Source organism: Pleurodeles waltl, chromosome 8 (assembly GCF_031143425.1).
Source record: "Pleurodeles waltl isolate 20211129_DDA chromosome 8, aPleWal1.hap1.20221129, whole genome shotgun sequence".
NCBI classification, from domain to species: Eukaryota; Metazoa; Chordata; class Amphibia; order Caudata; family Salamandridae; genus Pleurodeles; species Pleurodeles waltl.
In genome coordinates, this window is record NC_090447.1 from 634338339 (window position 1) to 634360584 (window position 22246).

General features: G+C 42.8%; 1 protein-coding gene across 2 annotated transcripts in view; it reads left to right on the plus strand.

Annotated features, from left to right (window-relative positions):
* Positions 1-22246, plus strand: part of SMS (spermine synthase) — a 679013-nt gene that overhangs the window by 369261 nt on the left and 287506 nt on the right. Inside the window, exon 6 of one of the 2 annotated variants that reach the window (XM_069204737.1) lies at positions 11409-11563. In XM_069204737.1, the coding sequence (XP_069060838.1) occupies positions 11409-11563 (155 nt within the window). The remainder of the gene's footprint in view (positions 1-11408; positions 11564-22246) is intronic. The other variant, XM_069204738.1, reaches the window with a different exon arrangement.

Genomic DNA, 22246 nt, shown 5'->3' on the forward strand with positions numbered 1-22246 from the left:
GCTTCAGCACCAGCATTCCCACATGTAGCACCCGCACCTAGCCTGCTGCACTGTTCAGAACTACAGTCTCTCTGTGCTGCACCAGAGCGTGTTATTGAAAAGCACACGCTGCCAGAACACACACATTTGCAATGTGCACAATGTACCATACTTCACCCTTTGTGTAGTTTATTTCTTGTGAGCACACATGCACTCACCACTTGTTTTCATCACACACACACACTTCCATATCATCCACCTGATGTAGGCAAGAGGTGCGTTAAACACAGCAGCCTAACTTTTAAAAAGGTGAGTCTGTAGGCCTCACTCCAGTGACACAGGGTAAAAAGAACATGTTTACTACTTATTATCTCTACAGGGTATGCAGACACCATTGCGCTTGTGCTGTTTAACCCCTGGTGAAGGCAGTAGATTTCCACGAATAAGAGGGTAGTGCTTGCACACCCCTCCTGGTCCATCAAGACCGTAATTCATGAGACAGTCCATTGTCATGGCACACGCTTATGATCCCTGTATGCCTATGACAAAAAAAATCTGCATTTGGGATTCAGACAACAATGCAATTGCACAGTAAGGGCAGGGTTACATGTCTCTTACCATGCAGAGGACTTTTCAGTCCAGACACACATCTTTACAAAAGGCAGGAATTCAGCATACAGTTAAAATAGAGACAGGGTTTCAAATTAAAAGTGCAACCCATAACTTACACAATAACCATGCAAAGAGAAACTAACACACCAAATGCTATGATCATGACCTCAGCCTTGATGAACAAATGTAAATACTAATGTCATAAATTATCTTAAAGGGCAGATTACATATCACGTTACCATTAACACTATCAGCAAGATGACTATGAATACATCATTTTATATTAGTTGGATACATTTTTTTTTATGTTTACCTGTGGCTTCATAGCTTATATTTCACAAAAGAGGGTTTCCTCTGTGAACTATTCCCCATAATTCACAGTGATAATTTGTTGAATGTTTAGCTTACCTAAACAAATAAAAAAGCTAAACACTTCATCCCATATTTCTTTTAGTGCTGTTAAAAAAACTTTTCACAATGACACTGCTGCTCTGAAACCATCAATCAGCAGACCTGACAAACTCACCCTTGCAGGCCCAAACTTGTTGCATGCATTTACCAATCGGCCTTCACATGTGTGTGAAAATAAACATTGTAAATGCAAAGTCCTGTCAGCAAAACCTTTTAGCAATTTATTATCTTTCTTTATATTTCTTGTTAACTTAACTGTATAGTGTAAATGTACTACAAAAGAAAATCACTTTAGAATGCTTGCTTTCAAGTTCGTTACACTGTGATTTGCATTGAAAATTTGATTTAATATTGTTAATATATATCACAGTATTACACATTTTGTTGTGTAAAACACATTTTAAATATTAGCACTTTATTATCAACAAAAGGACACATTTCTCAAAACCCTGATAAACATATCTGCAGTATCAGGCAAGCAAGCAGTATTATGGGTGATGCCTACATGCTCTAAATCTTTCTGAAGAGTACTAAAATCAATAAAAAAAAATGCAAAACGAGTACCGTGTAATATGACTCTGTATTACTATCTTGGTGTTCAGGTGACATTTATAAACCACTCGGCCTCCGGCTTTGTGGTTTGTAAATGCCACCAGAACATCTTGACGGCAATATAGGCCCTTATTACATAGTTGGTCGTTATATATTATTATATTTTTGCTTTAATATGTGTTCTTTAATGATGTTTTGCTGTTGTGTACTGCTGGATACTGGTATAAGCATTGTGAGGTCATAAGCATTGCATTTGGTATGTATGTTTTGGTTTGCATGGCTGTTAAGTGAGTTAAGGTTTTGCAGAGCTAATTATAAGACGCAGATTTCAGTGTTTTTGAGGTGTAATTTGCAACCATAACTGTACTTTGCTGTGTGTTTTTTAAAGTGACTGTTAGGGTTTTTAAGACCTATGTTATTGTCTTATAACCAATACAAAACATAACTTCACATTAACTGTGCTTCTTTAGTGAACGCCTGAATTTGTTTTTGATGTAATGATAAATTAAACTTGCATGAAAGCATTTCCTTCACTTCTGTGTATAGCCTTTCGCCATGCTATGTGGGGTTTCCTGAGTATGGTCTGAATCTAAGCCCTGCGCACAACCTGCGGTAGGGAGACAAACCCCGCTGTGCTAGGCCTTTGACCTGCACAGCAGGATTGGCAACCAGGCCCTTGAACAGACCATATCCCCAACTCACTATAGGTGCTCAACTCCCTTAGCACATGGTGTCTGACTGTGCCAAATGTGGATTGGTAGCAGTACCTGGCTGTCAGCCAGGGCCGCGCACCACACCCACTGGCAGCCAACCTCCTCTATGCAAAGCCTTTGGCCATGTGCAGCAAGAAATTTTGCAGTTACTCCTCTGAAAGAAAAGCGATATCCATGCTTTAAAGAATATTATCTTGTTTTAATAGAAGTGGGTCAGTACTAATGATTTATTCAATCAGATAACTACTTCACTGCAGTTTTTAGAGCTTCCAAGCCCGGAACAGGAACTTAGCAAGCCTACGCAATGAAGTTTTGAAGCAGGATTCTGCTTTCTACTTTTAGAATGCCCAGCTTGCAAGACTGAAAATTTAAGTAGAGTCTTCGTATTATCATAATTGCACTGTATTATAAAAACAAATCCTGGGGATCACCTGAACATTAAATGTAATTAATAGAGCTTATTTTATTTATATTTTGTTTAATATCATGAGCCTGCAGACTTGCAATAATAAAGGAAATAATCAGTTTACCATACTATCACACTGCAGTCGACACACCGACCTCAGGCATCATGTAAAAGTGTAATGTTAGGAGCGATATACGTTCTACAGTATTTTAAACTATCTTCATCTGTGACATAAGTGGACTCTTGTTCATCCTAACAGTGTTTTCTGTTTGCAGGACAGATCTTACAGTAGGTGGACCTGCTCCCCAACTCAGATAGTGATGTCCTTAAATCTGTGTTCTGTCTTAGCGGGTCTGAGCCTATTGCTGGCACCTGGATCAGTTTTGGCTCTACAACTGTGCTGCTGGTCATGATTCCAGTTGATGTGGTTCTAGGAGCTGACTACACACGTGGCGACTTTTGGCCAGGCTTTGCTGACTGTTATGCAGTCCTCCAGCTCCTGCTGGTGTACCCCAAAGCTTGACCTTCAAATGTACCTCTACTTGTCACTTCTGTCCCTGTCCACTGCTATCTCTGACTCTGTTCTCACAGTACTGAATCTATGTGTTGCCATTGAAAGATTTGTTGCTAGATTCAACATCAACACTGATACCAACGTGATCTACACTTCTGTCTCTAACCCATTCTCTTAATTATATAGGGCCAGAATGGAATGCACTTGGAAATTCTCATTTTAGGCCTCATATGTGTCCTGCTGATGGTTCAGTTCTTGTTCAGGAAGACAATAGTTAGGCATACTTGCTTTTCTATTTTTAAAGCCAGCAAAGTCTCCTCCTCGTATCTCTAGAACTCCTCTGGATTAAATGTTTATCCTGAGGTTGCCCTTCGACAGTCGTTTTCAATGACTTTTTGTCTTTTAAGATTTCTTGGGCATGGGGTCAGTGGTCCTAGCATTGCCGTTGCCAGCAGCAGAGGTCAGGGAAATATTTTGACCTTCAATATGACTCCTCAATATTGGAGCCCCTGTTAGCTTTAGGTGAGACACTCTTAGATTGTGTTTGGTCTGTCTGGGTAATGCCAGATTCTGTGCAGGATGTTAACTGTCAAGTTGCTTCTTGTCCTCTTATATAGTAATGACACTTACTTTCAGAGGGGATAGGCTGAAGGGCATTGTTTTTACATGAATTAACCAGGTCCTTTTCCACCCTCCTTGTGGGACAAGGAGTTTAAGTGGATTGAGTCCGCAAGTAAGAAACTGCATTTTTCGGGGATCCTGGGTCTTTGTTATTACAATTTGACATGCCTGTTGGCACGCTATTTCCTTGGTTTATGTGAGAGATGGTTCCCTCTTTCCAGGCCACATGCAAGTACGTTTTGATGGCCCTGATGTTGTTAGGCTGTTACTTAGATCCAGTCTTAACACTGTGGCTTGGTAGCCAGATCAGTGTGTTTCTATGGTTCTTCATGGCATGGTTGTTTGACACTTGGGCATTCCTTGAGATTTTTGAATTTTTTTAAAGATGACCAGAAGTTTTTCCTGCCTTTGATTGGTAACGCCCTTTTGCAAAAATTGCTTCACTGGTCTTAGATGACATTTAGTAGGAACCTGCCAATGCCCAAGCATTTTTCATAGATTGTACGGGCATTTTAAAAAAAAGTTACAGGGCTGCAGCTTTACAAGCATCATCAAATCTCTTGAGCCGATCATCAACCATATCACCCTACCCGAATCTAAGGTAAGCGTGTTTGTAGTGTTAGAAGTGGCAGTTTTCCTTGGCTTATCCTGTCAGGCTGGAAAGACACTTTCTCAAGTGGCACAGTGAAAAATGGCACTATATCAAAAGAAAACATGGCCGGCAACTTGAGTATGGCATTCGATGTGTGCTTTGCATACCTTAACTGGCTTTCCGTGGTTTGATGCAGAGCTAGGTTTCTAACTGTGTTTTTCTTTCTCTCTCTCTCTCCCTCTCTCTATATATAATTTTATATATATATATATATATATATATATATATATATATATGTTTGATGGCATGTGTAGCGTGCATACGTCTACCATCTAGTGTTGGGCTCGGAGTGTTATAAGTTGTTTTTCTTCGAAGAAGTGTTTTGGAGTCATGGGATCAAGTGACTCCTCCTCTTCGGCTCCATTGCGTATTGGCATTTACTCCATGTTAGATTGTTTTCTTTCTGCCATCAGGTTCAGACATGTTTCCTTTTGCTTTGAAATTTAGATTCGGAAAAGCTTGAAAACTCTTTATTTCTCGGTATTGTTTTGATTGCGTTACACCTTCTATCGATACTTCGGTACCGTCGTTTCAAACATCACACTGAGGAGAATGGACTTTCAAAAGTACTTAGAGAAAGCCAAAAATCTACTGAGGAGGACTCACAAAGGCAGCCTATCACAGTACAAATGGATGAAAGGCAAGCCAGGATTCATATTCACAAAGAAACTGGCAGATTTGTGACTGCATCTCCTCCAAAACCAAAGAGGAAATTAGCCTTTCAGGAGTAATTGGACCCTGCACAGCCTCCAGCTAAAGTGCTAAGAACAAAGGAGAGACCCCCACCTCCTCAATTTTCTCCTTCTCAGTCTCCTCCTCACTCTCCACATATCTCTCCTCCTACCAGCCCTACACCTATGCAGTCACCATCACAGCAAGACAATATAGATCCATGGGATCTTTATGATCCAGATCCCATTCCAGATAACTACCGACTGCTATCCCTCAAAGCCCTCACCACCAAAAGATAATACAGGGTACAATCAAGTACTAGCCAGGGCTGCAGCATACCATGTTGTCACCATGCACACTGAAAAGTTGGAGGACGATTTTTTATTTAATATACACTCCTCAACGCACACAACATACCAGTCTATGCTCCCAGGCGTGCTAAAACATGCTGATCAAATTTCTAACGAGACTGTCATAGCGAGAATAATAACTCCCAGGGTAGAGAAGAAATACAAACCACCTCCCTCTGATCCTGTGTATATAACTTAGCAACTCCCTCCAGACTCTGTAGTAGTAAGCGCGGCTAGGAACAGGGCAAACTCACAGTCGACAGGTGAAGAGAGTGGCATCCCAGGCAGCCAACCAATGGAGAATAGCCAACTCTCAGGCACTGCTGGCTAGATATGATAGGGCACATTGGGATGAGATGAAAGATATAATTCAGCATCTCCACAAGTAACATCAAAAGACGGCACAGCAGATAGAAAAGGAAGGGCAAGCCATCTCCAAAAAACAAATTAGGTCTGCCCTAGACTCAGCAGACACAGTTGCCAGGAGCATCAACACTGCTGTAACAATCAGGAGGCACGCATGGCTCAGGTCCTCTGGGTTCAAACCTGAAATTCAACAAGCGGTGTTGAATATGCCGTTCAATAAAAAATAACTTTTCGGCCCAGAGGTGGACACTGCAATTGAAAAATTGCATAAAGACTCAGACACACAAAGGCCATGGGTGTGCTATACACCACACAATACAGGGGATCCTTTCAGAAACCACAGTTTAGAGGTGGATTTAGCCCCAGAGTACAGAGCAATCCACATCACAGGCAGAATCACCCTACCAACCTCAATATCAAAGAGGTAGTTTCAGAGGCTATAGAGGCCAGTACCCAAGAGGCAGAGGAGAATTTCAGACATCAAAACAAGCCTCACAAGGTAAACAGTGACTTGTACCATTCCTTTCCAATTCACACCTCCCCTATGGGGAGAAGACTGCAAAAGTTACACAACAATTGGCTAAACATTACCACAGACAACAGGGTATTATCAATTATCTGCAATGGCTATTACCTAGAATTGATACAAACTCCACCAAACATTCCACCAAAACCACACAGGCTATCCACAGACCATATCACTCTGTTACAGGAAGAAGTCAAATCTCTATTACTCAAACAAGCAATAGAAGCTGTGCCACAAAATCAAGTAGGAACAGGAGTTTCCTTAAGGCCAATATTAGATCTCAGAACCCTCAATCTTTACATCCTGTCAGAACACTTTCATATGGTGACACTACAGGATATTATCCCACTACTTCAGCAACACGATTTCATGGCAACATTAGACCTCAAAGATGTGTATTTTCACATACCCATCCATCCTGCGCACAGAAAATATCTCAGGTTTGTCATTCATGGAAAGCATTATCAGTTCAAAGTGTTACCCTTTGGAATAACAACAGCTCCAAAGGTATTCACAAAGTGCCTGGTGGGAGTCGCAGCCTACTTAAGAAGAAAACACATTCATGTATTCCATATTTAGACGATTGGCTAATAAAATCAAACAGTCATACGCTGTGTCAAAACCATGCGCATTATGTAATACAAACCCTGCACACGCTAGGGTTCTCCATAAACTACCAAAAGTCACAACTACAACCTGCGCAAATACAACAGTATTTAGGGGCAATACTAAGTTCTCAAGAAGCGCTTGCAAGTCCGAATACGCAAAGAATACAAGCACTTCACAATATATTGGCACAAATACAGACAGGTCAACAGTGCACTGTAAAATTAGTCATGAAAATCTTAGCCATGATGGCATCGTGTATTGCAATTGTTCCACATGCAAGACTAAACATGCAACTCTTGCAACAGTGCCTTGTACAACAATGGTCACAAGCACAGGGTCAACTTCAAGATCTAGTGTTGATAGACTGACAAACATACATGTCCCTTCAGTGGTGGAATTCTACAAATCTAAACAAACGGCAGCCCTTTCAAGACCCTGTGCCTCAGACCATACTTACAACAGATGCATCAATGATTGGCTGGGGAGCTCACCTCAACAATCACAGCATTCAAGGACAATGGGATGCCCAACACAAATAGCTACACATAAATCACTTACAGCTCTTATCTGTCTTCCTAGCACTCAAAGCTTTTCAGCCTCTCATTAGTCACAAAAATGTCTTGATGAAAACAGACAACATGACCACCATGTATTACCTAAAGAAACAAGGAGGGACACATTTGTCTCAAATCTCCCTCCTAACTCAAAAAATTTGGAAATGGGCAATACACAACCAAATTCACCTGGTTGCACAGTACATTCCAGGGATACATAACCAATTAGCAGATTTTCTCAGCAGAAATCATCAACAGACACACGAGTGGGAGATTCACTCTCAAGTAATTCAAAAATACTTTCATCAATGGGCAACACCAGATATAGATCTGTTCGCCACCAGCAAGAACGCAAAATGCCAAAACTTTGCATCCAGATACCCACATCCCCTATCCAAGGGCAATGCTCTATGGATCAATTGGTCAGGAATATTTGCTTACGCTTTTCCCCCTCTCCCACTCATTCCATTTCTAGTCACCAAACTGCGTCAAAACACGCTCAATCTGATACTCATAGCGCCAATGTGGGCACGTCAGCAGTGGTACACAACACTACTAGACCTGTCAGTAGTCCCAAACAGACCAGATCTGTTGACACAAAACAAAGGGCAGATCAGGCACCCACATCCCAACACACTCAATCTAGCGATTTGGCTTCTGAGGTCATAAAATTTGGGTATTTACAACTACCAACTGAATGTATGGAAGTAGTTAAGCAAGCAAGAAAACCCACTACCAGACAGTGCTATGCCAACAAATGGAAAAGATTTGTAGATTACTGTCAGTGTAAACAAATTGCCCCTCTTTCAGCATCAATACAAGATATTGTATGTTATTTGCTTCATTTGCAAAAATCAAATCTAGCATTTTCTTCCATAAAAATACATCTCATTGCAATTTCTGCATATTTGCAAAATATACAGTGCACGTCTTTATTTAGAGAACCTGTTATCAAAGCCTTCATGGAAGGCTTAAAACGCATCATTCCACCCAGAACACCTCCAGTTCTTTCTTGGAATTTAAACATAGTGCTTACGTGACTTATAGGCCCACCATTTGAACCTATGCACTCATGTCAAATGCAGTTTTTAACATGGAAAGTTGCCTTTCTAGTCGCAATTACATCATTGTGAAGAGTTAGCGAAATTCAAGCTTTCACTATTGAAAAACCATTCATACAGGTACACAAACATAAAGTTGTACTATGAACTAACCCTAAATTTCTTCCTAAAGTAGTACCACCTTTTCATATCAAACAGTGGAACTACCAGACTTCTTCCCACAACCAGATTCTGTAGCAGAAAGAGCTCTTCATACATTAGACATTAAAAGAGCTCTAATGTACTAAATAGATAGAACAAAACTATTCAGGAAAACTAAACAGCTGTTTGTAGCTTTTCAAAAACCTCATACTGGTAACCCGATTTCGAAACAAGGTTTAGCAAGATGGATAGTAAAATGTATTCAAACATGTTACCTTATAGCTAAAAGACAAATCTTAGTTATTCCTAAAGCACATTCCACAAGGAAGAAAGGTGCTACAATGGCCTTCTTAGGAAATATACCAATGGCTGAAATATGTAAAGCAGCTCCTAGTTCAACACCACATACATTTACTAAACACTATTGTGTAGATGTTTTAGCAACACAGCATGCCACAGTAGGTCAAGCTGTACCCAGAACACTATTTCAAACAACTTCAATTCCTACAGGCTACCCACCGCTTTTATGGGAGGACTAACTGCTTTGTAGTCCATGCACAGCATGTGTATCTGCAGCTACACATGCCATTGAACGGAAAATGTCACTTACCCCAGTGTACATCTGTTAGTGGCATGTTCTGCTGCAGATTCACATGCACCCTCCCACCTCCCCGGAAGCCTGTAGTCGTTTAAGTTAACCACATTTGTACATATGTATGTACATATTTATATTTACCATTCCATTAGCATGGACATCTCTTTTCTTTATACTCTATCTCTCCTACCTTACCCTCTGCGGGAAAACAATCTAACATGGAGTCGATGCCCGTGCGCAATGGAGCCGAAGAGGAGGAATCACTCGATCCTATGACTCAAACGCTTCTTCGAAGAAAAACAACTTGTAACACTCCGAGCCCAACACTAGATGGCAGGCGTATGCATGTCATAAAAAGACAACTGATGTTCTAGGAAAATGTCCCCACAAAAGGATGTGTGTGTTTCTGTGAACACTGGAGACGCAAGGGACCACTTGTGCCGGCAACCCTACCTTGCTGCAGCCTTGCGGAAAGCATAAAGTGAAAAGAATGTCTTGCTAAGAAACACAATGCTTTCCTAGGCGAAAGAACACTAGATAAAGTCAATTGAACATCACCACGAATGTGGCCGATTCTGAAATAATAAAAATGAAGCAAAATAAAAAAATAACGTGCCCAAAGACAGCATTAAAATGGCTATACAACAATGCCTAAAGTAACTATAACTTGTGCTCTCACCATACACAGTTTTGTCATCATTGATGTAATTTCAAATGTTAGACATATAATTAGCAGCATATGTGCTGCCGCCAGTGTCGGGGCAGACATATATTTCCCTGCCTGCGCACTTGCGGGATGACAAACCACTGTGCTTCGGGGTGGCGCCCTGGGACACAGTGATAGATTTGCAGGCTCGTAGAGGGGGCCGCAGGCCTTCTCCCCTTTACTGTAAAATCTGCCTTGGGGCATGGGGTCCCTGGGGTCTATTGAGTCTCAGAGAGGTGGGCCGTCTAGAGGGGAAGGAGGGGAGGGATGGACCCTGGTCCCTCTCCCTAAATAATGTATTGCATCGCTCCCTGGTGGGGAGGGGGTGTTATTTTAGTAGCATGGGAACCAGAGCCCCCCAATTATTTATTTTTTAAACAATTTTTAAATGTTGTTGTGGGTTTGCAGATCCTCTGCAATACACAGCAATTTTATGTTTTAAAACACGTTTTGACCTCAGGCTGTGTCCCTCTAGGACACCCCCACCAGGCTTAGGGGCTCAGAGTATCCCTACCCTGCCCCCTTATGTCTTTTTCTTTTTTTCCTTTTTTTTTTTTTATGACTCTGGACTGAGTCTCAAACACTAACATGTCTGTCACCACATCATTGTTGATGTGGTGGTGACCAATCAGATCTCAGCATGAGATTTGTTGGGTCCGCAGAGCCTCCGCGGCATGATATATCGAAAGATTTTTAGCATTAAGTGCTCAAAAACTACTGAACCGGTTTACCCCAAATCACAAAAAGCATACTTTCTGGACCTACCAAACATGGTGCAGATCTGCCCAGGCATTTTGGGCTGTTGCTATGTTTAAAGTCTTCATGGAAAAATGAATGGGGAAAACCCAAGGTAGCCCTCCCCTCTTTTTGTTGGTCTCTGCTTGATGGACCACCCCAAACTTTCCCAGCTCCTTTTGTCAGTTTCGGTTAGAAAGAAATGCATTGAGCGCCTTAACCCTACTCATGTATACCGGTCAGAACCACACCATGCAAAATAATTCTGCCTTTCTGCCAGTTTTCAGCACTTTATATTTTTTTTCGGTCACACTGTATTAGCTTTGAATTGTTCTTTGCTCGAAGTAGCTGAACTAGTGAGTATTTCGTTTTAATTAGAATTGTTTTACTGCCGTCTTTTTATACGGTATTATCTTTCAGGTATAATTTTAATTACCGAAGGCTTGTATTAAGCAAAATATGAAATAAATATATAAAGAGAACTGCACAGACACTAGTGCACAATATATTTTGTGTGTATGTATATAATAGAAAAACACATACATTATGTGAATTATCAATATTATGTTTATAGATGATGGACGTTTTTATACTATTTAATAATCATCTTATTTTTCCCTGTTATATCCATAGATTTAGCAGAGAGTGACTTGGCATACACACAAGCCATAATGGGCAGTGGAAAGGAAGATTACTGTGGAAAAGAAGTGCTAATTCTTGGAGGAGGAGATGGGGGTATTCTGTATGAAATAGTGAAACTGAAACCAAAGATGGTCACAATGGTAGAGATATCCTTTTGCGATACATACTGATTTTTCATTGGCTCTCTTTGTTTGACATCTCTTTGTGAACTGGAATTAACTGTTGCTCTGAAAGCTGATTAGAATTAATATTTCATGAATTATTTCTCCGGATCTCACCCCCACATTTTTCTTCCTCTGTCTCCTTAATGTAAATGTAATTTCTAACCTTTCTATGAGGACATGCATACTGTCTCAAACAGTACAGGTTTCACATGAGATGCAAAACATTTTTGCTGAGCCCTTTCCTTACATCCTCACTCTGTTCCTGCTGATTCTTTCCACGTGTTAATCCCACATACTGATTTTTTTCACTTTCTGCTTGTGTTGCATCAATCAAAGCTTACATATTGAGTTAACAAATTTAGCCTAGATGTTTTCATGTCTGTGGTGCCCCTGGAGGAGTGGGATGTAGAAGCGAGTTTCCATTATTTATGGTTAAGGGATAGTTGGGGAGCCGTCGTTCGAAGGGAGGAGAGATTTTAGTAGGTTTGACCCATCAGAACAAATTGATTCATTTTTGTTGGGGGGCGGGGGGGCACACCAATTAGCTGACTACATTATACAATAATGGTTTTCGACATGTATTTTGCCAACACCAAGTAAAACCGTACACTTAAAGCAGGAGAATAGTGTTTATTTGTTTATCTGATCCATATATTTATTTACTACTGAGCACTGGAGTAGGTGAAGTTGTTTAAAATACAAAGGTAAATAGTAAAAAAAAAAAGAAAAGAAAAAAAAAACACGCACTCCACCCCACAGTCAGATAATGCTCTGTCTCACTAGTCAGATATTGTTCTACGGTGATAAGCTGATGTTGCATGCTCTGCTAGAGTCCCAAAGTTTCCTACTCTCCTAAATAAAAGGTATTATTACCTAGTTCAGTGATACTGAAGAACGATGCTAAAAGCCTAGGATTTTATGGGCTTAAAGCACCTGAACGTTTTCCTTGAAGATGGACAGTAACTGATGCTGTCCTCCAGAAGACCAATGAAAAATATGCTGCCCTGTAAACATAGCATCTTGGTCATGATTCATGAAAAATTGAGTAAGAGAACACAAGTTCAGAGTAGTGTAGGATGGCTTTCTTCCTGTAGAATGCATCTACCATGTCTAACACCAAAGGTGAAGAGGCAGTTCAAACAGAGTCATTATCCTAATCGTCTTCATTGAAGCAAAGGCAATGCATACCCCTGGGTACATAATCCATCAGACTACTGACTGGACATTATTTTCATTTACGATCATTACATGTAGGAGAACCTTCAAAAGTATACCAACATATTACATGAAGAGGCATTATTAGTCTTCTCGTCACTGGGCCCTAAGCAGTTGATCTGAAACATTTGGCCATATTGTGTGATGCCTGCAATGGGATCTCGCACCATGCTGAAAGAAACGTTGTTTAAATCATCCCAGTTTCATAGGATGTTGACTACTTACATCTTTTTACATTCAGCTAGAAAGTGCATACCTGTAGTATAATTCAGATGAATTAATTGGCACACACAATATGAGTCCTATATAACATATATATTCAGAAAAAATAACAACGTAGTCATCAAAGAAGCCAGCAATGCCTCAGTTCTTAACACCAGTTATAAAGTGTCAAAGTACCTTCAAAGTCACATGTCACATGAGATAATACAAGTAAATTAAATATAAGCGAATATATTACAAGACATTGTCAAGGCTTTCATTCAGCTCAACGAAACAGCAAGGTAGACAATTCCTTGGACCCTTATTGAGGGGGCTTATGGGGTTTTTATGTGATACAGCAGAGTGATACCTTGTTCATCACCGAACCGCTCTCTCTCCCACCATGCCCTCCCCACACACACAAGCCAGTAAATTAAGTCCTAGGAGCGGGGACTGGCTATCCCCAGATGGTATTGCACTAGACACATTATTTCCTAAAATGACTTTAGAATCTCTGATTACTATGATTCTCAGAAAACCATCTGAAATCATCCCCCTGCCAGAATAAAGCAGTATGCTTTTGTGTTTCTTTGCACCTCAACCTCCACTCAAAAACAGAGGGCCAGTGGTATCCACAGCAACATATTCCATTTTCTGTATGGCAACTGAAACAACTTTGTTTTATTGATACCCTTTGAAAATCGTCCATACCTTCATTCTGATTTTCTGATCAGTCGCATGATGTAAGTGCTTCAGTTACAATTAGTCTAGCGAACCATTAAAACACAGGACTTCGATGCACAAGTACTGCTTCTGTCTGAGCATATTGTGTTGATGGCCATTAGAATCCATCGTGATACAGTCTGCAGGCTAAGAAATGCCCATCATGATGATCAGAGTTTGAATGGGCTAGGGGAGAAGACAGAAGCTCCGTAGATCTACATTTTTGATGAAAGGAAGACTTGTTAGCGCCTATGAGTAACAGTATTGCAAGTAATAAATAAAATCGCAGATTGGTAGGCAAATTCTACATTGAAACTGTATATTGACATGAAGACTTCAGATTTCCCTCTAGATCGTTGTGGGGATTGTCCCAGGTGAGCTGGATTCTGCAGCTTATTACTCCCTGGACTGTTTCTAGGGTTGAGCCTCCAAGAGCATGTGCTAGTGCATGCATGTCGCCTGCGATACATGATTGTTTACAAAAACGGCTTGTAGCCCACCCATTGCTTGCATTTTGTGCACTCCATCCTCCCTCTTCTCTGCAGCATCCCTAATTGGCAAATCGAGATGGAACGTCACTTTAGAGTCTTACTGTGGAGAGTTAATCAAGCACATATTGATTCAACTTAATTAGTGCCCTTCCGCAGCTCCCGACATGATTGGGATACTGATTCTTCCTCACCTTTGGCATTTTTTAAGCAGCTGTTGGGCTTGAGTGTCACTATCGCCAGGATCACGGCTGTGCCAGCCACTGGCAGGAAACCTAGAACATTACAGCTTGGTTTCGCAGTAAATAAATAGCATGTTTATTTTTGTATGTATTACCGAAGTAGTGGGGTATTTACTGCAATGCGACAACTTAAACTGGCCTGCATTTGAGGTATGCATGGAAATATATGGCTCCCGCTTTTTATATCGCCCTTAATTACCTCCCAGTTATAAAGTCGATGGATTATCCAAAGTATTCATTGTACATATATTTATCATTGTGTGAACATTTCCTGAGCTTTGGACCTCTCCTGGCTTACTGGTCTACTAACAAAAGAAGTTGCTGCTTTTTTGTAAAAACAGGGCAAGAATTTACGAAAACAATGAAGTGGTGGGGCTCAAAAGCAGACTGTGCCTGGGCCAAAAACCTCTACAGCACCAACCACGTCCAAGATCATGAACATGATTAAAGTGTGGGCGTGTCCAGCCTTATATTTCTTTTGATAATTTATTTATAAGGTGACACGTATAGGGTGACACAGATCTTGGACTCAGATAGGAAAGAGATGGTTAATGACAATGAAATTAAATCAATAAACATCACTTTTCATATTGGAGTCAGTAATTTATACACTGACCCATGTGGCCATGAAACACCACACCAGTTTAGTAAAGTTCAAACATTTATTGCCCTTTAGATTAACAATGCTAAGATCACTAAACCAAATGCAAGACCAAATGATAAAAGTACATGAATAACAGGGTGACCAAATCATTAACCCCTTTGCTGCCAGGCTTTTTGCCCATCAGGTGCCAAGCCTTCTTTTGGGTATTAGGGGCAAGTTTGTGCTTCCACATAAGCTACTCATGCCAAATTTGCATCCTTTTTTTCCAACATCCTAGGGATTCTAGCGGTACCCAGAGTTTGTGGGTTCCCCTGGAGGACACCAAGAAATTAGCCAACATACAGCGAAAATTTCTTTTTTAAAAAACAAATGGGGAAAAAAGGGCTGCAGAAGAAGGCTTGTGGTTTTTTCCCCCTGAAAATGACATCAACAAAGGGTTTGAGGTGCTAAAATAACAATCTTCCCAGCTTTCAGGACCGGTTGTGGCAGGCTGCTGGAACCAGTCAGCCTACACAGATAGTCGGTTAAGGTTTCAGGGGGCACCTCTAAGGTGCACTTGAATCAGAAAACCACATTTGTCAACACACTTTTGGTATTTTACTGGGACATACCCCATTTTTACTATTTTTGTGATTTTAGCTGCCTTCCAGTTAGTGACAGAAAATGGGTGTGAAACTGTAGGAAGTTGGCTCTGTATGTGCTATTTCAAAGTAAGGAATAGCATGCACAGAGTCCAAGGGTTCCCCTTAGAGGTAAGATAGTGGCAAAAAGAGATAATACTAATGCTCTATTTTGTGGTAGTGTGGTTGAGCAGTAGGCTTATCAAAGGAGTAGTGTTAAGCATTTGTTGTACATACACACAGGCAATAAATGAGGAACACACACTCAGAGACAAATCCAGCCAATAGGTTTTGTTATAGAAAAATATATTTTCTTAGTTTATTTTAAGAACCACAGGTTCAAATTCTACATGTAATATCTCATTTGAAAGGTATTGCAGGTAAGTACTTTAGGAACTTTGTATAATTACAGTAGCATATATACTTTTTACATAAAACACAAATAGCTGTTTTAAAAGTGGACACTGCAATTTTCACAGTTCCTGGGGGAGGTAAAGTATTGTTAGTTTTAGCAGGTAAGTAAATTACCTACAGGGTTCAGTTTTGGGTCCAAGGTAGCCCACCGTTGGGGGTTCAAAGCAACCCCAAAGCAACCCCAAAGTTACCACACCAGCAGCTCAGGGCCGGTCAGGTGCAGAGATCAAAGAGGTGCCCAAAACACATAGGCTTCAATGGAGAGAAGGGGGTGCCCCGGTTCCAGTCTGCCAGCAGGTAAGTAACCGCGTCTTCGGAGGGCAGACCAGGGGGATTTTGTAGGGCACCGGGGGGACACAAGTCCACACAGAAAGTACACCCTCAGCAGCGCGGGGGCGGCCGGGTGCAGTGTGCAAACAAGCATCGGGTTCTCTGTAGGTTTCAATGGGAGACCAAGGGGTCTCTTCAGCGGTGCAAGCAGGCAAGGGGGGGGCTCCTCGGGGTAGCCACCACCTAGGCAAGGGAGAGGGCCTCCTGGGGGTCACTCCTGCACCGAAGTTCCGTTCCTTCAGGTGCTGGGGGCTGCGGGTGCAGGGTCTTTTCCAGCCGTCGGGACTTTAGGATCAGGCAGTCGCGGTCAGGGGGAGCCTCGGAATTCCCTCTGCAGGCGTCGCTGTGGGGGCTCAGGGGGGACAACTTTGGTTACTCACGGTCTCGGAGTCGCCGGAGGGTCCTCCCTGAGGTGTTGGTTCTCCACCAGTCGAGTCGGGGTCGCCGGGTGCAGTGTTGCAAGTCTCACGCTTCTTGCGGGGATTTGCAGGGGTCTTTAAATCTGCTCCTCTGTAACAAAGTTGCAGTCTTTTTGGAGCAGTGCCGCTGTCCTCGGGAGTTTCTTGTCTTTCTTGAAGCAGGGCAGTCCTCTGAGGATTCAGAGGTCGCTGGTCCTTGGGAAAGCGTCGCTGGAGCAGGTTTCTTTAGAAGGCAGGAGACAGGCCGGTAGGTCTGGGGCCAAAGCAGTTGGTGTCTTCTTTTCTTCTTCTGCAGGGGTCTTTCAGCTCAGCAGTCCTCTTCTTCTTGTAAGTTGCAGGAATCTAAATTCTTAGGTTCAGGGAAGCCCTTAAATACTAAATTTAAGGGCGTGTTTAGGTCTGGGGGGTTAGTAGCCAATGGCTACTAGCCCTGAGGGTGGGTACACCCTCTTTGTGCCTCCTCCCAAGGGGAGGGGGTCACATCCCTAATCCTATTGGGGGAATCCTCCATCTGCAAGATGGAGGATTTCTAAAAGTTAGTCACTTCAGCTCAGGACACCTTAGGGGCTGTCGTGACTGGCCAGTGACTCCTCCTTGTTATTCCCATTATCTCCCCCAGCCTTGCCGCCAAAAGTGGGTTCGTGGCCGGAGGGGGTGGGCAACTCCACTAGCTGGAGTGCCCTGTGGTGCTGGAACAAAGGGGGTGAGCCTTTGAGGCTCACCGCCAGGTGTTACAGCTCCTGCCTGGGGGAGGTGTTAGCATCTCCACCCAGTGCAGGCTTTGTTACTGGCCTCAGAGTGACAAAGGCACTCTCCCCATGGGGCCAGCAACATGTCTCGGTTGTGGCAGGCTGCTGGAACCAGTCAGCCTACACAGATAGTCGGTTAAGGTTTCAGGGGGCACCTCTAAGGTGCCCTCTGGGGTGTATTTTACAATAAAATGTACACTGGCATCAGTGTGCATTTATTGTGCTGAGAAGTTTGATACCAAACTTCCCAGTTTTCAGTGTAGCCATTATGGTGCTGTGGAGTTCGTGTTTGACAAACTCCCAGACCATATACTCTTATGGCTACCCTGCACTTACAATGTCTAAGGTTTGGCTTAAACACTGTAGGGGCACAGTGCTCATGCACTGGTGCCCTCACCTATGGTATACTGCACCCTGCCTTAGGGCTGTAAGGCCTGCTAGAGGGGTGACTTATCTATACTTGCATAGGCAGTGAGAGGCTGGCATGGCACCCTGAGGGGAGTGCCATGTCGACTTACTCATTTTGTTCTCACCAGCACACACAAGCTGGCAAGCAGTGTGGCTGTGCTGAGTGAGGGGTCTCCAGGGTGGCATAAGACATGCTGCAGCCCTTAGAGACCTTCCCTGGCATTAGGGCCCTTGGTACCAGAGGTACCAGTTACAAGGGACTTACCTGGATGCCAGGGTGTGCCAATTGTGGATACAAAAGTACAGGTTAGGGAAAGAACAGTGGTGCTGGGGCCTGGTTAGCAGGCCTCAGCACACTTTCAATTCAAAGCATAGCATCAGCAAAGGCAAAAAGTCAGGGGGTAACCATGCCAAGGAGGCATTTCCTTACAGAAACCAATGCTAGATCCCAGACAGCTAAACATTTCTGAAAAGTAGGCAAAATTATGAATTCAGCAAGGGGCCATTTGTGTAGATGCTACAAGGTTTTCCTACAGAAAATAAGAGCTGAAATAAAAAGAATTTTTTTTTGGAGCTAATAAAAAAAAAAAAAAAAAGAGCCATTTCTCTCCACGTTTTACTCTGTAACTTTTTCCTGCAATGTCAGATTTTCAAAAGCAATATACCATTACATCCGCTGGAATCTTCTGGTTGCAGGGATATATACGGCTTTTACGTTCATCGAGACCCCTAGGTACCCAGAGCCAATAAAGGAGCTGGAGCTTGCAATGGGTTTTCATTGTATACCGAGTATACAGCAATTCATTTGGTGAAATATAGAGAGTAAAAAATAGGTATCAGGGAACCCTTTGTATTTCCAAAACGGGCACAAGATAAGGTGTTGAGAAGCAGTGGTTATTTGCACAGATCTGAATTCCTGGGTCCCCATACTAGCATGTGAATTACAGGGCATTTATCAAATAGTCGTCTTATTGATACACTGACTTGTGGGGCTCTCACCAGGTTCTTTTACCCAGAATCCTTTGCAAACCTCAAAGTTTGGCAAACAAAACACACTTTTTCCTCACATTTTGGTGCTGCAAAGTTCTGGAATCTGAGGGGAGCCACAAACATCCGTCTACCCAGCGTTCCCCCAGGTCTCCCGATAAATATGGTACCTCACTTGGGTGGGATGGCCCTAGGGCCTGTGACAGGAAGTGCCCCATGCCCCAAAACACTATGTGGACACATCAGAACTATCAAATACAAAACTAGCTGTATTTTTATGGGGGGGGGGGTACCTGGCTTTTTTGTTCCAGGGCTTGCGTGGATCCCTCCGTGCTTTCTTACCGAGAATCCTCTACAAACCTCAAATTTGGCTGAAACAAATAACATTTTTCCCACATTTCTCTGTGATATTACCGCACTGGCACAAATTTCCTACCACCCAACGTTCCCCTCAGTCTCCTAGTAAAAATGATACCTCACCTGTGCAGGTGGGCCAAGCGCCTGTGACAGGGAAGAGTCAAAAACATGTTGAAAATGAGGGACAACCAAAGCGGGTCCAAAAGGGCAGTTTGGGGGGGAAGTAAAACCCAACATTTTTAGGCTAACAAGTGGGGCAGAATTTTTATCGGTATAGATGCAACAATGCTGGGTGGTAGGAATTTTGTGGTTTCCGGAAGGTTTCATCACCAAAATATCGGAAAAATGTGTGATGTCCAGCAAAATTGTAGGTTTGCAGGGCATTGTGGTTAAGGAAATGGTGCGGGTGCATGCGAAGCACATCACCCTGGACTCACCCAGATGTTTAGTTTTCAGATGTGTCTAGGTCTTTTGGATTTGTCTACATGGCAGCGTTCAAAGTCCAGAAAGTGAACCCACACCATTCCAAGTGCCACGATTTTGAGAGTTAAATAAGCTCTCATGGCCCAAATGGAAAACCAGAAATGGCCTAAAATTAATTTGCCCCCAGAGGAGCGACCCGTGCCTAAGGGGCTGCTCCCCTTGCGTGAACTTGACATTAAAAAACCCAAAATCCCTGGTGTCTGCTCCCCTTGGGGGCAGATTGGCCTAATAAAAATAGGCCGCTCTGCCTCCAAAGGGGCAGAAATGTCCTAAAGATAATTTGCCGCCCAGGGCAGAGACCGTTACCTAAGGGGTCACATCCTACATTTAAAAAATAAAACAAACAACAAAACAGTGTCTAGAGATTTCTTGGCCTATGACACTAACCAAAATAGCAGTTGGGTTTCTAAAAGAGAAAACATAAAAATCTGCTGGAAAAATTAATGCACATTTTTGTTACACCTCTCCTAAATGGATCAGCAGGCAGCGATGTCTCCAGGGAACAGTTCAGTAATATTTGGCCTTAATGCATCTGAACTGTCAGTGGCAGAAAGCTAAGGCACTGTACGCATATCGCTGTGGAACCCCTCCTGGCTTTTCCCTGAGAGGCGCCCACTCCTGGACAGCCCCAGGGTGAAGCCAGGCATCCAAGCGCTGTGAGGGCCGTTGTGGAGATTAAGCAAGCTATTGCCCAGAGTTACAGAGTGGGACCCATTAATTAGATGAGGCACAGAGGCGAAAATTATCTGGTCCAAGGGAATTGAGCCCAAGACCCGCCGAGGTGGAAATTTAACCCTGGTCCTAGGCCAGATTTCTGCATCAGGGTCTGCTGCTCTAACCATTGTGCCACACTTCTCCACTTCACATTATTACACTAGCTAATGAGCACAACCGAACACAGCAAGTGTCTGAGCAGAACTGACTGCACTTACATCACCTAATTCTGTTATATTAAACTCCTAGAAAGCAACTAGCTAAAACTCCATTGGTCAGTCTATGGGTTGGTTTAGGTCAAAGCCTATTGCATCTGTTTCCCGTTTCTCAAATATCTTTTCTTTATTTTCTACATTCACCATTGGCCCATCTTCTCTCACTGCCATCACCAGTTTCTGCAGTAGAATACGTTTGTTGCAAATTACACATAAGCCTATTCAGAAAGTCAGTAAGCCTTTGTTTCAGAAGTACATGTTCTCTTCAGGAAATAAGACAAATGTTACAGCACTGGAACATGACGTTTCCACTGCGAGCAAAGAACACGTCTCAGGATACTTGGGAAAACATTTCACAATGTTAGCTTTTTAAACATTGCTGCTGCATTTTTCTAACATGATGCCTTTTTTTAACGAATGCTAAAACATTAAGCATTAAACACTTCATAATATTTAAATCATTAATCTCTTTAGTACATATTATTATTCGGTTTTCACTACATTTAATTGTGAAAACACAAAATACATTTAATTAGACAGTTTTGTCATTATTTTTATGTCGAACTAGATTTATGGCTGCCACCAGAGTGCTCATGTTTTCCAAAACACATGTTTTTCCAAAACACATATGTTCGATGGCATCTGTCGCTGTAGATACGCATGTTTTGCAATAGCTCGCCATCTGGTGTTGGGCCGGAGTGTTACAAGTTGTTTTTCTTCGAAGAAGTCTTTCGAGTCACGGGACCGAGTGACTCCTCCTTTTGTCTCCATTGCGCATGGGCGTCGACTCCATTAACGATTGTTTTTTTTCCGCCATCGGGTTCGGACGTGTTCCTGCCGCTCCGAGTTTCGGAACGGAAAAATAGCTAATTTCAGAAGATTTTCGTCGGTATTGTTGCGTTCGGGGTCGGCGTAGATAGATTCAACACCGCGTCTAAGATCGAAGAGCTCCGGTGCCCTTCGGGGTAATTTTTTCGATCCCCTGTCGGGGCCTGGTCGGCCCGACCGCGTGCAGAAGAACGCCGATGGAACGGACCCCGTTCCGTTTCTGTCCCAAATGCCACAATAAATACCCCTATACAGACCAACACTTGGTCTGCAACCTGTGCCTGTCACCTGAGCACAGCGAAGACACCTGCGAGGCCTGTCGTGCGTTCCGGTCCCGAAAAACTCTCCGAGACCGTCGAGCCAGAAGACTTCAGATGGCGTCCGCGCCGACAGCCCACCGGGAGTTCGAGGAACAAGAAGAGGAGGGATCCTTTTCGATCCAAGAATCGGACTCCGAAGGATTCGACGATACACAAACCGTGAGTAGGACGTCGAAAACCACTCAAAAGAAGATTTACAAGGCCCAGGGGACGCCGCTGCCATCAGGCCATGGCTCGACCCATAAATTCGGTGACCGACCGTCGGCACCGAAAAAAAGGCCCATACAGTGCCGAGATCGTCCGACTCCGGTCGAGACACCGGCACGCAGCCTTCTCGGGACCGAGAAA